At 36.0% G+C, this 14,790-nt stretch overlaps 1 protein-coding gene across 4 annotated transcripts in view; it reads left to right on the top strand.

Moving 5' to 3' along the window:
- LOC141493044 (uncharacterized) overlaps positions 1-14,790 on the top strand; it is an 89,051-nt gene that overhangs the window by 54,180 nt on the left and 20,081 nt on the right. For 3 of the 4 annotated variants that reach the window (XM_074193885.1, XM_074193884.1, XM_074193886.1), the window contains one exon: positions 14,072-14,157. The exons of the other annotated variant lie outside the window; for it this stretch is intronic. In XM_074193885.1, the coding sequence (XP_074049986.1) occupies positions 14,072-14,157 (86 nt within the window). The remainder of the gene's footprint in view (positions 1-14,071; positions 14,158-14,790) is intronic. 4 annotated transcript variants of the gene reach the window in all.

Raw genomic sequence — 14,790 nt, 5'->3', positions numbered from 1 at the left:
ATTGATTTTCCTTTACTTCTCCTTTGATTTCATTTCTTGGATGCGGCTCCTTCTTTCCTCTGAAACTGTCACAACTCCACTGAAGACCCTTATTACCTCTTGCCTACATTATTGCAATAACTTTCTGGGCGGGGAGGAATCTGCCTATCTCATGTGTTTCCCCTCTTCTGTCTAGTGTTCTTCCTAAAATGCAGTTCTGATAATGTCACCCCTCCTCCCTCTAAAATCTAGTGGCTTCCTGTGGCCTCTAGGAGCAAGTACAAAATATTCTATTTGATATATTCTATTTGATATTCAAAATTCTTTATAACCTAGCCCTCTCCTACCCTTCCAGTCTTCTTTTACCTTACTTCCCAACATGTATTCCTTGATCTAGTTTCACGAGCCTCCTGGCTGCTCCATGAAGAAAACACTCTACCTCTTGGCTCTGGATATTTTCTCTGTCTGTCCCCTAAGCCTGGAACCCTCTACCTCTTTTGCTCTGACTACTGACCTCTCTGACTTCCTTTAATTCCTAAGTAAAATCCTGCTTTCTACAGGAAGCCTTCCCATTTTCTATTTATCCTGCAAATAGCATATATTTATTTGCAGGTTGTTGCCTCCATTTAATTGAGGGCAGGGACCAGCTTTTGCCTCTTCCTATATCCCCAACACTTAGCACACAGTATCTGGTATATAGTAGATGCTCAACTAATATTTATTGATTGAGAATTCTCATAATTTGTTATTTTTTCCTATTTGCTATGTGTAAAGTGAAACCTCAGAATTGTTTTGATTTTTAATTCTCTTGTTATTAGTGATTTGAAGCACTCTTTTATATGATTGCTATTAGTTTGTAATTCTTATTTTTGAGAACTATTTATTCATTATCTTTGACCCTCTCTTTATCTATTTGGGATGATTTTTTTTGAAGTCCTCTTACTATATTTACTGAACAGTTTGCCTCTTTGACTTTTGATGCAGACTTTAATTCTGTACCCAATCTATTAGTTTCCTTGCTGTCTTTCACTTCACTATTGTATCTGTCATGTGTCCTTGGCCTTTTTCATACTGCCTGCTTTGGGACCTCTAGATACTCAAAGAGTATCATGAAAGGTTCAGAGTTGACACTATGGCTCCCCTTGCCCTGCCCCAGCACAGGTCCTAATCTCCTGGTCGTAGTTGCCTCTCCCTCTGTTCTTAAGATTTCTATGTCTGGGGTGGCTAAGTAGCACAGTAGATAGAGCACTGGTCCTGGAGTCAGGAGTACCTTATAGTTGTGCTGCTTCCTTTGGACAGATAAGTCCAACTAGGAACAAATGGAATCTTTTATCATATTCTTTTCTCTGGGGCTGAAACTACTGTTTTGGCAGTTGCATTTTTTGATGAGGACATTGACCAAACTGAATGAAGATTGAAAAGATTTCCTCATCTCTAGCTTGTTCTCCTGACTCCCAAACAGTTGGCTTTAATTGAATCCCTATCTTCTATTTTTTTGTCCAAAATCCACATCAGAGAGTTGGCAAAAAAAAAGCACTAGAAATCTGGCAATATTGAAGGTAATCCTTAATATTAGGTCAAAAGCTATCTGCTCTCTCTCTTCTGTTTTACATTACCTACTGTGTTCTGGGTCCAAAACTTACAGATAAGAATTTAGAGTTCAGGTCCCTGACTGGGTGCCAAGCACAGGTTCTGATATCGTGTTGAGTCCTGATAAAAGAGTCAAATTTCTGAGGTCTAACAACTCCAAGAACTATCCCTTTTTAAGTGTCTGTGGATTACAGGTTTCCCTACAGTATTTAGACAAATTTCCAGGGGGAAGGAGGGGGAAGGGGGAAGGAGAGAATCCAATTCCACAAAACTTAGAGCTAACCTTAGCAAAAATACTCTAAAAATTCCTTTGCATTAGCTATGATAGTTCCACTTCAGAGAAATTTGACAACTGCAGTATACAAGAACCTTTAAACTAAATGCAAATTTCAATAAAAATCTAAGCCTTTAGTAACTAGAATATTTTCTGCTTCTGATTAAAAATAAGCATTCCATATTACTAAATAAATACATACACACATACACTTACATAAATACCCATATATATACCTATGGTTGTACAAATATATATATATATATAATATATATATACATATATATATATATATATATATATACACAGAAAATGTATGCATTTTTGGTGGGAGATTGGATAGAGAGCAGGGGAAAAAAATGTTAAGGGAAAGAAGGAAATGAAGCATTATCTGAAAGTGCTCTTTTTGTACTTTATAGTTTTTCTGTTTAATTAGATTGCATTACTTTTTGGAAGGCCCTAAAGTTGCTTTGGGAATCCAGGAAATTTAGACACAGTTCCCCAAAGGTTTTATCTGAGAATAAGTATACTTAATAAAGGTGAAATTCTTTGAACTTCTTAGAATAGAAGCATTGTATAAATTCAAGATACTATTATCATTCTGTTATATCTGTATAGAAAAGACATAATCTTGTTTTTTTCTTAACCAATTAATTTCTTTATCTGGATTACTGGTGGTGGAAAATTTTAAAACATTCAGTATCACTAAGTTTGCTATAGAACAGAAAATAAAACACCAAGCAATTTAACTAGAAGACAGTATCAAAGGAAATTAAACCAGACTTGCAATTACCTAAAAAGGAATCTGTTCTACACTGCTTCTTTTCATATAAGTTTTATTTTACATTATCCAATTAACAGTATACCATTTCCAGTCCAGAAATTAAAAATTGTAAATCTCTGATTGTACTAATCTTGTTAAATTGGATTTCAGTTAAAAATAAAACCTCCAGGCTTTCCATATAGAGTAAAAATGCCATGTCCTTGGGGCTTTTCTACATATGAATTATATTTCAGCAGCATTGTCACTAATTAATATTTTTCTGAATGCCCAAAATATTCTGGTCACTTTCAAGTATATATAAAAGTCAGGATTCTTGATTTAGAATCGCTCAATTACCAAATTTGCATGTTTTAATCACAAAACTGCATATTCTTGTTATTTAAGCAAGTATGAATAAATTCATAGTATAAAGACAACTATTTAATTATGACCTTTCTCTTCTTCTTCACCTACCATCTAAAGTCTCCTTACTTACTCAACCCTAACCCTCTACTTTCATACTTTGATTGCTCTCAGAATATAAGCAGTTTCATATGCTGCTTAAGGGACAAGGGCCCCTTTGCTTTTTCTTTGTATGCTCTGGACATAGTGATGGGATCATAGGCTTGGTAACATGGTTGTTGAATTGAATTATCCCTCCATACCAGTGTTGGGTAGCGAAGTGGTGTAGTGGATAGAGTGCCAGTCCTGAAGTCAGAAAGACTCATCCTAGGTTCAAATCTGACCTTAGATTGTTACTGTGTGACCCTGGTCAAGACACTTAACTCTGTTTGTCTCACTTTTCTAATCTATAAAATGAGCTGGAGAAGAAAATAAACCACTTCATTATCTTCACCAAGAAAACTCCAAATGGAATCTCAAAGAGTTGAACAAGACTGAACAACAGCAATGTCCTACAGTAGTGAGAGATTTAAATAAGGGGACCTACAGCTCTAGTTTTCTTTCCTTATAAACACTTCTTTTTCAACCTATTTACTATCTCCAATCTCATTAATTACTCAAGGCATCAACTAGAGAGAGGGGGTTTGGGGGTGAATGAAAGGTACAAATACTAATCTGATTAATCCGATTGGCACAGAACAATGGAAATTATTTTATGGAGGCAGATAGGTGATAATGGGGAAAGAGTGCTATATTTTAATCAGGAGTTTAAGTCTTGGCTCAGACTTTTACTAGTTTTGTGATTATGAATAAGCCACTTAATTTTTTTCAGCCTGTTTCCTCAACTGTAAAGAGGATTTAGATTAAACAATAGCACTTTAGATTGAGGGAGAAAAGACAGTAATCATAATAAGTAGCAAATTTATCATGTTTTAAGGTTTATAAAGTTTTATATATTTATATATGTATATGTACACATACATGTATAAGTATACCTATGTGAATGTATGTATAAATATACACATCTATGTACATGTGTGCTTGAGTGTGTGTAAGTTACATTAAATTCAGGATCCATCAGCACTGAGTAGTGAAGAATGAGCCATTTGTCACTGGCCCATAAATAGCCTTCAGGGCATCCAAAAAGCATTTTGGTTTGTTACTGTCTGCACAAAATTGAATTTCATCTGCCTTCCAAGAGTCCTGGAGTCTCTAGGGTTGAGGGTAACCAATTTGACTCCTTATTCTCCCTTATTCAATCAATTTGCAAGCCTTATTTACCCTGGTTTTTTTTTAACAATCTCTCTAGGCATCCCCATGATAACTTCCGTATTTGACATCTAAGATCACCACATTTGCCATTATAAACCTCAGATACCCATCATCTCCTACCTAAACTTTTGAATACCTTTTATCAGATAATCCTTCTTAATAGGCTCTAAGCTTCTCTTAAACTTCACTTGGACTTTCCTGTTTTGTTTTGTTTTTTGCAAGGCAATGGGATTAGGTGACTTGCCCAAGATCACACAGCTAGGTAATTAATAAGTGTCTGAGGCTGGATTTGAACTCACATCCTCCTGGCTCCAGGGTCAATGCTCCCTGGACTTTATTTTTGATGGAATTAAATTCTGCCTTATTAGAAACAGTTGTACCATCCTGCTGGTAAACCTGTAGAGTTCTCACTTTTCATTTAGCAACTTCTGCATTTCCCCATCATTTTCGTCAAACCAGTCTTGGTGTTTGTGAGTGTTCTAGTCCATATTGAGCAAATGTAGTACTGTACATCAAATTTCTGAAAGCTGCCCACTTATTTTCTGCTCCCTGATGGATCCACTTTGATTAACAATAGGGACAGGGATCCTAGAAAGATGGACTGAACACTTCCATAGTTTTCTTAACAGAAATCATCATCAATCAATGTAGAAGCCATTGACTGCTTACCTCAACACATGCAGCACATCAGCACTAGGACCCTGGCTCAGTACCAGATAAATTGCTGGAGCCCTACATCCTCCAACACCATTCATTCCCCGCCTCACACACACTTTATTCCCTCAACAAAGCACAAGTTACAAGGATTTCCCAAGAACTCAGGTTAACTTAAGTGCAGCACCAGATAAACATCCAGGTCCTGCAGTTCCTGGCATCTAAGAAACCTGAGACAATATCCCTTCTGCTTTAGGAGTAAAAGATAAAATTTAAAAGAAAGGGAAAATGCCATCAAAAATGAGCAAAAAACAGTAATAAAAGAAGAATCTGATCCATAGAAAATTAGTACAATGATAGAGAAGATCAAGACCCAATGTCAGAAGAGACAACAATGTCAAAACACTTCTAGGCAAAACCCCAATGAAAAAATGGGAAGCTATCTCAAGCCCAGAAAGAACTTATGGAAGAGCTCAAAAAAGGAACTTAAAAATCATATAAGAGAGGTAGGAGAAAATTGGGAGAGTAATGCAAGAAAATTATGAAAAATGACTCAACAGTTTAGAAAAGGAAAACAACTGTTTAAAAAGTAGAATTGGCCTGCTCGGGGACCTATTCCGAGCCATCACCTGGATAGTACCTTTCCCAGGTCTTTGGATGTCACGGATCCGTCGGTCTTCGGACACACAGACCCTCCTTGGGGACAGAGGGCAATAACTGGACAGAGCACCTGGTAGCAGTCTAACAAGCAGGTCTTTATTGCTTACATAGCAGCAAAAAATAGCTCTCATCTTCCCCAGCCCCATCCCTTTTATAGTCCTCAGCTCCTCCCCCGAGCTCCTCCCCTGTTCCTCCCTCATGGGCAGAGCCACTCCTGTTACTGAGGTGTCCCAGCACCCATGTGGGTGGGTTCACACCCCCAGGCATCTCCTAGCCCATAGGTGGCCAAGGTCCAGAGCTGGGTCCCTGACATTGGCCAAATGAAAAAATATAAAAGTCCACTAAAGAAAACAACTCAGGGTGGCTAGGTGGTGCAGTTGGATGAAGCACCGGCCCTGGAGTCAGGAGTACCTGGGTTCAAATCCAGTTTCAGACACTTAATAATTACCTAGCTGTGTGGCCTTGGGCAAGCCACTTAACCCCATTTGCCTTGCAAAAACCTAAAAAAAAAACCAACCTCAATTTGTTGATTGGAATTCCAAACTGAGTAAAACAACTTCTTAAAAGTTAGAATTGGGCAAGTGGAAGTTAATGACTATATGAGATATCAAAAATCAATCAGACAAATTCAAAAGACTAAAAAATAGAAGAAAATGTAAAATACTTCATGGGAAAAACAACAGATCTGGAAAATAGATCCAGAAGAGATATTTTCAGAATCATTGGATTACCTGAAAGCCATAATCAAAAAAAGGACACCCATAACATCTTTCAAGAATTATCAAGGAAAACTACCCTGATATCTTGGAACCAAAGGGCAAAATAAGCATTGCAAGAACCAACCAATCACCTCAGGAAAGAGATCCCCAAAATAAAAAATTTCAAGTAACATTATAGCCAAATTACAGAATTATAAAGTCAAGAAGAAGATACTGCAAGTGGTCAGAAAGAAAAAAACTCAAATATCAGAGAACAATCAGAATTACACAGTATTTGACAGCTGCAACATTAAAAGACTGAAGGTCATGGAACATGATATTTCACAAGGCAAAGGAGCTAGGACTATGAGCAAGAATCAGCTACCTGGTGTTAAAGCATACTACTTCAAGAGAAAAAAATGCTCATTCAATAAAATAGAAGAATCTAAAATTTTCATAAGGAGAATACCCAGCCATGAAGGAAGTTGAAGCAAGTGCTGTGGAGCGCTTAGAGCTTGATTAGACATTGAAGACACCAAGGTCATCCACAGCATCTAGAGCCATCACCAGTGGTCTTGATTCTGTCTTGCCATGCTGGATCATGATGACTTTGGGAGAGAGTGAGGTAGATGACTTGATGTAATTCAAACTCACTTAAATCGAGTTTAAGTATACATCAAAAGACATCACCTATACTTTTCCATTCCTCAAAGTCCTGTGGTACAGCAGCAAGTGGCAATACACCGGGAGCTGTAGTTATAATCCTGCACACAGTTAGACCATTTACCATCAGTACATGGAATGTGCACATACTCACAGACAACATAAGATCCAATAGACCTGAAGGACAAACAGCTCTTGTTTCAAGAGAACTCGGCAGGTATCATATCCTAATACCAGCCCTGAGTGAAATAAGGCTAGCAAATGAAGGCCAGTTTACTGAAATTGGAGCTGGATACACACCTGTTCTCCCACCAAGATGAAAATTGATAGTAAAAGGAAAATTTTATGAAGACCTGGAGATCCTGCTCATCGATGTACCAAAAGAGGATAAACTCATAATTCTGGGTGACTTTAATGCTAGAGTAGGGTCAGACTACCAGACATGATAGTGAGTCCTTGGGAGGAATGGAGTTGGAAACAGCAATAGCAATGGTCACCTACCACTGAAGACTTGCACATCTCATAACCTTCTCACCACAAACACTGTCTTCCATTTATCTAAATGCAATAAAACTTCCTGGGTGCACCCTTGTAGTATACATTGGCATCTAATAGACTATGTAATCATAAGGAGAAGATACAGATAAGATATGAGAGTGACAAAGGTAATGTGTGGTGCAGAGTGCTGAACTGATCACAGACTCATCCTAAGTCAAATATTCACTTTCAACCAAAGTGGTGGCCCAAAGGCAAAATAACTACCAAAAGAATTGATGTTAAGAGATTAGAGTTTCTCTCTGGGAGGGAACAGTTTGTTGCTAACTTGGAGGGAAAACTGGACCAGCACATAGTTGGCAACAGTGGAGCAGAAAAGGAGTGGGCAACTTTCAGAGATCTGGTGTACAGCACCACATTTGTTCATCTAGACCAGAACCCTCACAAACATCAAGACTGGTTTGATGAAAATGATGGGGAAATACAGAAACTGTTAAATGAAAAAAAGGAGAGAACTCCACAGGATTTACTAGAAGGATAGTTCATCAATTTCTAAAAAGGTAGCATTTAATTCCATCAAAAGTAAAGTACAAGCAAAGCTTAGAGAGATACATGACTTGACTCAGTAAGAAGGCACATGAAATTCAATTTTATGCAAATAGTAACAAATCAAAGTGCTGTTATGATTCCCTGAAGGCTATTAATGGATCAAAAACCTATGGTGCATCTCAATTTCTCATTGAGATTGGATTCATAATTGGATTCACAGTGATCAATGATAGGGACATGATCCTAGAGAGAAAGGCTGAACACTTTCATGGTGTTTTTAGCAGACCAACATCAATCGATGCCTTTAACTGTTTATCTCAAATTGAAATTGAGCAGTCCCTAACTGAAGTTCCAGCTGAAAATGAATGCCATTTGGATACCATTATGCTCCTTCCAAGTGGCAAAGCACCCAGTGTGCTAATTCTATTACAGCCAAGCTCTGCAAGGTTGGGGGTCCATTGCTCATCCTAAAGTTAAATGAAAATTTTCAGATTATATGGCATGAAGAAGTTATTCCACAAGATGAAGAATGCCTCCATCATCCATTTCTATGAAGGTAAAGAGATTAGATTGTCCTGTGACAATCACAGGGGTATTTCTCTTTTAGTCATTGCTGGTAAGATTCTTGCCAGAGTTCTTCTCAATAGGTTGATCCTTCACCTGGAAAATGGTCACCTCCCTGAGAGTCAATGTGCTTTCAGAAAAAAGTTGAGGAACAGTCAATATAATGTTTGCTGCCCAACAACTCCAGGAGAAATGCCAGAACAGAGTTGTGTATACAACATTTGTAGATCTGATCAAGGCCTATAATACCTTCAGTCACAAGAGTTTATGGAAAATCATGTCAAAATTTGGTTGCTCATAGAAGTTCAACAGTATTGTACATCAGTTCCATGACAGCATACATGCCCGTGCTATTGCATAATGGATGATGCTCTTGAGATTTCCTGGTCACCAATGGAGTGAAACAAGGATGTGTCCTTGCTCCCATACTTTTTAGCATGAAGTTTTCAACCATGCTATCAGATGCCTTCACTGAGGATGAGCTTGGTCTCAGCTACCACAGGGATGGCAAATTCTTCAACTTGAAAAGGCTACAAGCCAAGACTGAAGTAGAGGGAATGTTGGTGCATGATCTTCTGTTTGCAGATGATTTGCACTCAATTGCAGCCTCTGAAGCTGAGATGCGACAAACTATAGATGATTCTCTGCTGCTTGTGCTCATTTTGGTCTAGCAATTAACCCCAAGAAAACAAAGGTGCTCCATCAGCCAACACCACACCATCCATATGTGGGAGCATCTATTATAGCAAGGGAGAAGTTTTGCTCACTGTGGACAAGTTCATTTACCTTGGTAGTGTATTTTCCAAGGAGGTTGGAATGAGGTTGACACTCACACACATTAGAGCTAGCTCAGTATTTGGGAGGCTCCAAAGGAAAGCATGGGAGAAAAGAGTATTAGACTGACTACCAAATTGAATGTCTACAGAGCCTTTGTGCTGTCCTCATTGCTATATGGGTGTGAAACCTGGACAGAGTCTACCACTGCCATGTCAGGAAATTGAATTGCTTCCATTTATATTGTCTTAAGAAGATTCTAAAAATCACCTGGCAAGAGAAGATACCAGACACTGAGGTCCTTTCTCCAGCTAAACCATCAAGCATTCCAACATTACTAGAGAGAGTGGTACTGAGTTAGAATGCCAGAAGTACACTTTCCAAAAAGACTATTCTATGGAGAACTCAAAAGGATCAGAAAAAGTGATACTGGAACACCTGAATGAGTCTCTTACAAACTTTAGAACTGATTTATAGTATAGGAGAAACTGGCACAGGACCACCCAGAATGGCATGCCTTCATCAGTGAGGGTGCTGCACTCTATGAGGAAGGCAGAATTGAAACAGTTCAAAGGAAACATGACATATGTAAGTAAGTACCCCAGGTGTTCACATGGACCAACCTGTGGTAGAGCATTCTGAGCTTGTGTTTGTCTGAGCAGCCACAGTCAGACAAATTGTAATTTGTCTCAAACATAGTGATATCATTTTGGTCTTCTTACATAATGAAGGACAAGAATTAACCAACCAAGGAGAAGACTATAATTGAACAAAAAATATAATCTCCAATATCAAGACCCACAAAAAAGCCTAAAAAGGGAAAAGAAAAAGGGATTCAATGAAACTATCCTGTTTATATCCCTACATAAGAAGATATTTATAATTCTTAAAAATTATATCACTAATAGTTTCAACTAGAAGGAATATACGTGGACAGAGGGTTACAGATATGAGGTGAATTTAAGAAAATGACATTTAAAACAATTACTAAGAAATGAGAAAGAGGAGTATACTAAATATAGAAGGGAGAGAGAGATAAAATGGGGTCAATTATTTCCAAAGAAGTGGCATGAAAAACCTATTACAGTAGAGGGGAAAAATGGGAGAGTGGGCAATTAGCCTTGCTTGAACTTCATCAGTATTGACTCAAAGAAAAAATAATATATACTTTCAGTAGAATATAGGAATCTAACTTACCCAGATGGAAAGTAGAAGAGGAGGGAAGTGGGGCTAGCAGAAGGGAGGGAAGATTGGGAAAAGCAGAAGACAAAAGCAAAACACTGATGAGGAGGGAAAGAGTGAAAGGAAAGGGAAATACCAAACTAGTAATCATTACTGTGAATGTGAAGGAGATGAACTCTTCCCATAAAACAGAAGCAGACAGCAGAGTGGATCAAAATCTAGAATCCTACAATATGTTGTTTACAAGAAACACACTTGAAGCAGAGAAACACACAGCAAAGGCAAGGGGCTAGATGAGACTCAATGCTTCAGCTTAAGGCAAAAATATACCTAATAAAGAGATAAGGAATGAATCTACATCTTGCTAAAACATTCCATAGACAATGAAGTAACGTCAATGCTAATTATATATTCACCAAGTTATATAGCATTCAAATTCTTAAAGGGAAGGTTAAGATAGTTATAAACAAACAAGAGATAGAGAACATAACAAAATGAAAAATGGATAATTCTGATGATATTAAATTTAAAAACTTTTGTAAAATCAAAACCAGTGCAACCAAGATTAGAAAGAAAGTAAAAAACTATGAAACAATCTTTACAGCAAGTTTCTCTGATAAAGGTCTCATTTTCCAAATATAGAGAGAACTGAATTTATAAGAATACCAAATAAAATCTTTTTTATTGATATGATCAATTATGCTGATAATTCTAATACTAAACTAGCATTACATTCCTGGCATAAATCCTATCCAGTAATAATGTATGATATTGTGATATGTTGCTATAATTTTCATTTTAGGATTTTATTAAAAATTTTTGTATCAGTATTCATTACAGAAATTGGTCTACAGGGGCAGCTAGGTGGTGCAGGGGATAGAGCACCAGCCCTGAAGTCAGGAGGACCTGAGTTCAAATCCAGCCGCAGACACTTAATAATTGCGTAGCTGTGTAAACCTAGGCAAGTCACTTAACCCCATTGCCTTGCAAATACACCCCCCCAAAAAAATTGGTCTATAATTCTCTTTCTCTGTTTTTGCTCTTCCTGGTTTAAATATCCACACAATACTTGTTTCACATAAAGAATTTGGTAGTATTCCTGCTTGCCTGTTGATCTCAGATTGTTCATATTGGAATTAATTGTTCTTTTAAGTGTTTGGTAGAATTTTCTTTGGTATTTTTCCTTAAGGACTTTATATATGATTTATTTGATTTCTCTTTCTAAGATAAGTCATTTACATATTTCCTTTTCTGTTAATCTGGGTAATTTATATTTTTTGTAAACATTTATCCATTTCATTTAGAATGTCAGATTTATTGACACATAGTCGAGCAAAATACCTATTAACTACTTTAATTTTATTTTCTTGAGTGGGGAATACAGTCTTTTCACTTTTGATCTGGTAATTTGATTTTCTTCTTTTTTTAATCAAATTAAGCAAATGCTCTTAGTTTTACTTATTGTTAAACAGATTATATATTTTCAATTTTATTAATCTCTCCTTTGGAAAGATTTATAAAATCCCTTCTATCAGTTCTCTCCTCTGCCTTTCTACTTCCTCATAGGATAAGATAGATTTTGATTCCCAACTGAATGTGTATGTTTTTAGCGCTTTGAACTAATTCTGAAGATAGTAATTGCTCATCACCTCTAATCCTAACTTCCCCTCCACTCTACAAAGACATCCTTCTCGCTGTCTCTTCCAGAACTGTCTTAACCCAGTGGCTAATTATATATTATAGGATACAGGACTTCTGGTGTTAGTCTGGATACCGTGGGAAACCTTGGCAAGCTCTCCTCTTTGTCCCTCTTTTATGTGAGATAATTTTATTCTACTACTCCCTTCTCCCAATGTATTCTTCCTTCTCACTCCTTAATTTTTTTAAAATCATCCCATCATAGTCAACTCACACCCATGACCTCTGTCTATGAATTCTCCTTCTGACTGCCTTAATAATAATAAAGTTCTTAGGAGTTACAGGTATCATCTTTTCTTATAGGAAAGTTAACAGTTTAACCTTATTGAACCCCTTTTGATTTATTTCCTGTTTATCTTTTATACTTCATAATTGTTGACATTTCTAAAAATTTCATATTAATTAAAACATATTCTCTTCTAAACTTAAAGAGATACATGAAAGGAGGTCAAAGAATAATGTAATATAGGAATAATGAAAATGCAGTTCAGAAAATTCGTGAAAAAATAATCAGATATAAAATATAGGACTGTCATATCTCAGTAGAATTTAATATAAAGAAGTATAAAATCTGATTTTATGTAAAAGTATTTTTATATATTTGTCATTGCTATGTCCCTTTGACATGATCGGAGATCATAGCTTAAAATACCTTCAGATTAGAATTATTCAGTTTAACATATCGTTAAGTCCAAAGTTTTGGGATCATTTATCTTTGTATTTTCTTCAGTACTGAAGGTGTAGTCCTTGTCTTCAAGTAGTTTATGTATATATTTTAAGAGAAAGATATGTATAGAAATAAATGTAGTACAAAATAGAACATGGGGACAATTTTGGGCTGTCTGCAATGGAGAATATCATCTGTATCCAAATAAAGAGTCGTGGAATTTGAACAAAGTTCAAGGATTACTCCTTTTAATTTAGGGGGAAAAAATATATCTTATTGTCTGATCTTGTTATCTCGTATACTTTTTGTTTCTTCCCTAAGGATATGATTTCTCTCTCATCACACTCAATTTGGATCAATGTACAACATGGAAACAAAGTAAAGACTGACAGATTGATTTCTGTTGGGGGGGGGGAGTAAGATTGGGGAAAAATTGTAAAACACAAATAAAATCTTTAATAAAAAAATAAGAACATGATTTGTGAATAGGAGATACAAACTCTTGTCATTGGAGGGGACGATGTGGGTAGCTATAGGTATCATCTGGTGAGGTTTCTTTAGAGTTAAATTGAAGAATGATTAGAATCTCAAGAGTTAAGGGAGAGAATTCTAGGTCTAAAAGAATGTAAGGTCCCTCAGAGTGGGAATCATGTAATTTTTGCTTTTTTGTCCACAGTACCTATCACAATGCCTAATGAGTAGCAAATGTTGCATTATTTTGGGAATTGAACAGGGAAATAACGTTGATTGAATTAGTAAATAGTCCAGTTTCACTTGAACATTACTATACACTAAGTGTGAGATAAATATAGAGGGGCTTAAATCATAGCCTAAAGAGATTTTAGTTTATTGGAATAAGACCCTTAAATTGTTGATCATAAATAAATAAATAGATAGGGCTATAAGGAACATTAAAGTCCATTTAGTCCAACTTCATAATTTTATAGAATAGGAAAAAGACCTAGGGGCTTACCCAACATAGAAGTAAGATTTGAACCCAGGTTTTCATTTCTTTTCCCCAAATCCTTACTATCTCAGTGAAAGGTTTTAACAGTAAAGATTTTATGAATAAAATTTGATTCTTTTGATTAGTGGAAAAGTACATGTTATTAAGAAATAAAATTAATTTTAAAAATATTTTAGAAGGAATTAAAAATCCACATAATTCTATTATCTATTTCTTACAGATTCCTATGGTCCCTCAATGTCCCTCATACTGTAACATCACTGAATCTATTGAAAGGATATTCAACCTTTTTCACAAATTTATCAAGTATGTATGCTTCCTAAGGTTGGAAATAGATGCCAAGTAGTGAAGAAACTCAGTTGTAGAAATTTAAATAATGAGGGAAATTATTAATTTAGTTATGAATAATAATATCAAGAATAATTAACAATTTAATAAATTCAAATTTGAGCTATTCATCTAAATGATTGATTCATTTGAAAAATCATACAAGTTAGTATATAAACAAAACAATCAACTAATTGGTTAAATTTCTCACTTTTTCCAAACTGTTGTTTTGGTGTTATATCAACACAACCTGTGATGAAAACTGCAAAGCTTTGAGTGATAACAATAAAGCAAACATTAGATGGGGAAGGGAAGAAGCTATTTCAGAACTCGTTCCTGGAAACTGGTTGAAAAACTTTTTTCATGCCCTTCTCTGATTACCATGACTGTAAAATTCATGAAGCTTATAGAGACTGAAAATCAATTTTCAATTTACAAGCTTACCAATTACTCTGTTAAAAATATTCTGATGATAGTATATTTTGATTGTTCATTTGTTTCTAAATTAAGATTCTTTACATGTTTTTTTATATCTTTACTGGGGTTTTTTTACATTTTTGGGGGGTTCAGATTAGGCTTGAGAGATTTTAGGTAATAGGATTACATACTAAT

This window comes from Macrotis lagotis, chromosome 7 (assembly GCF_037893015.1).
Source record: "Macrotis lagotis isolate mMagLag1 chromosome 7, bilby.v1.9.chrom.fasta, whole genome shotgun sequence".
Lineage (NCBI taxonomy): Eukaryota > Metazoa > Chordata > Mammalia > Peramelemorphia > Peramelidae > Macrotis > Macrotis lagotis.
Note: the sequence above shows the minus strand (reverse complement) of the source record. Positions and strands in the feature narration are given on the sequence as shown.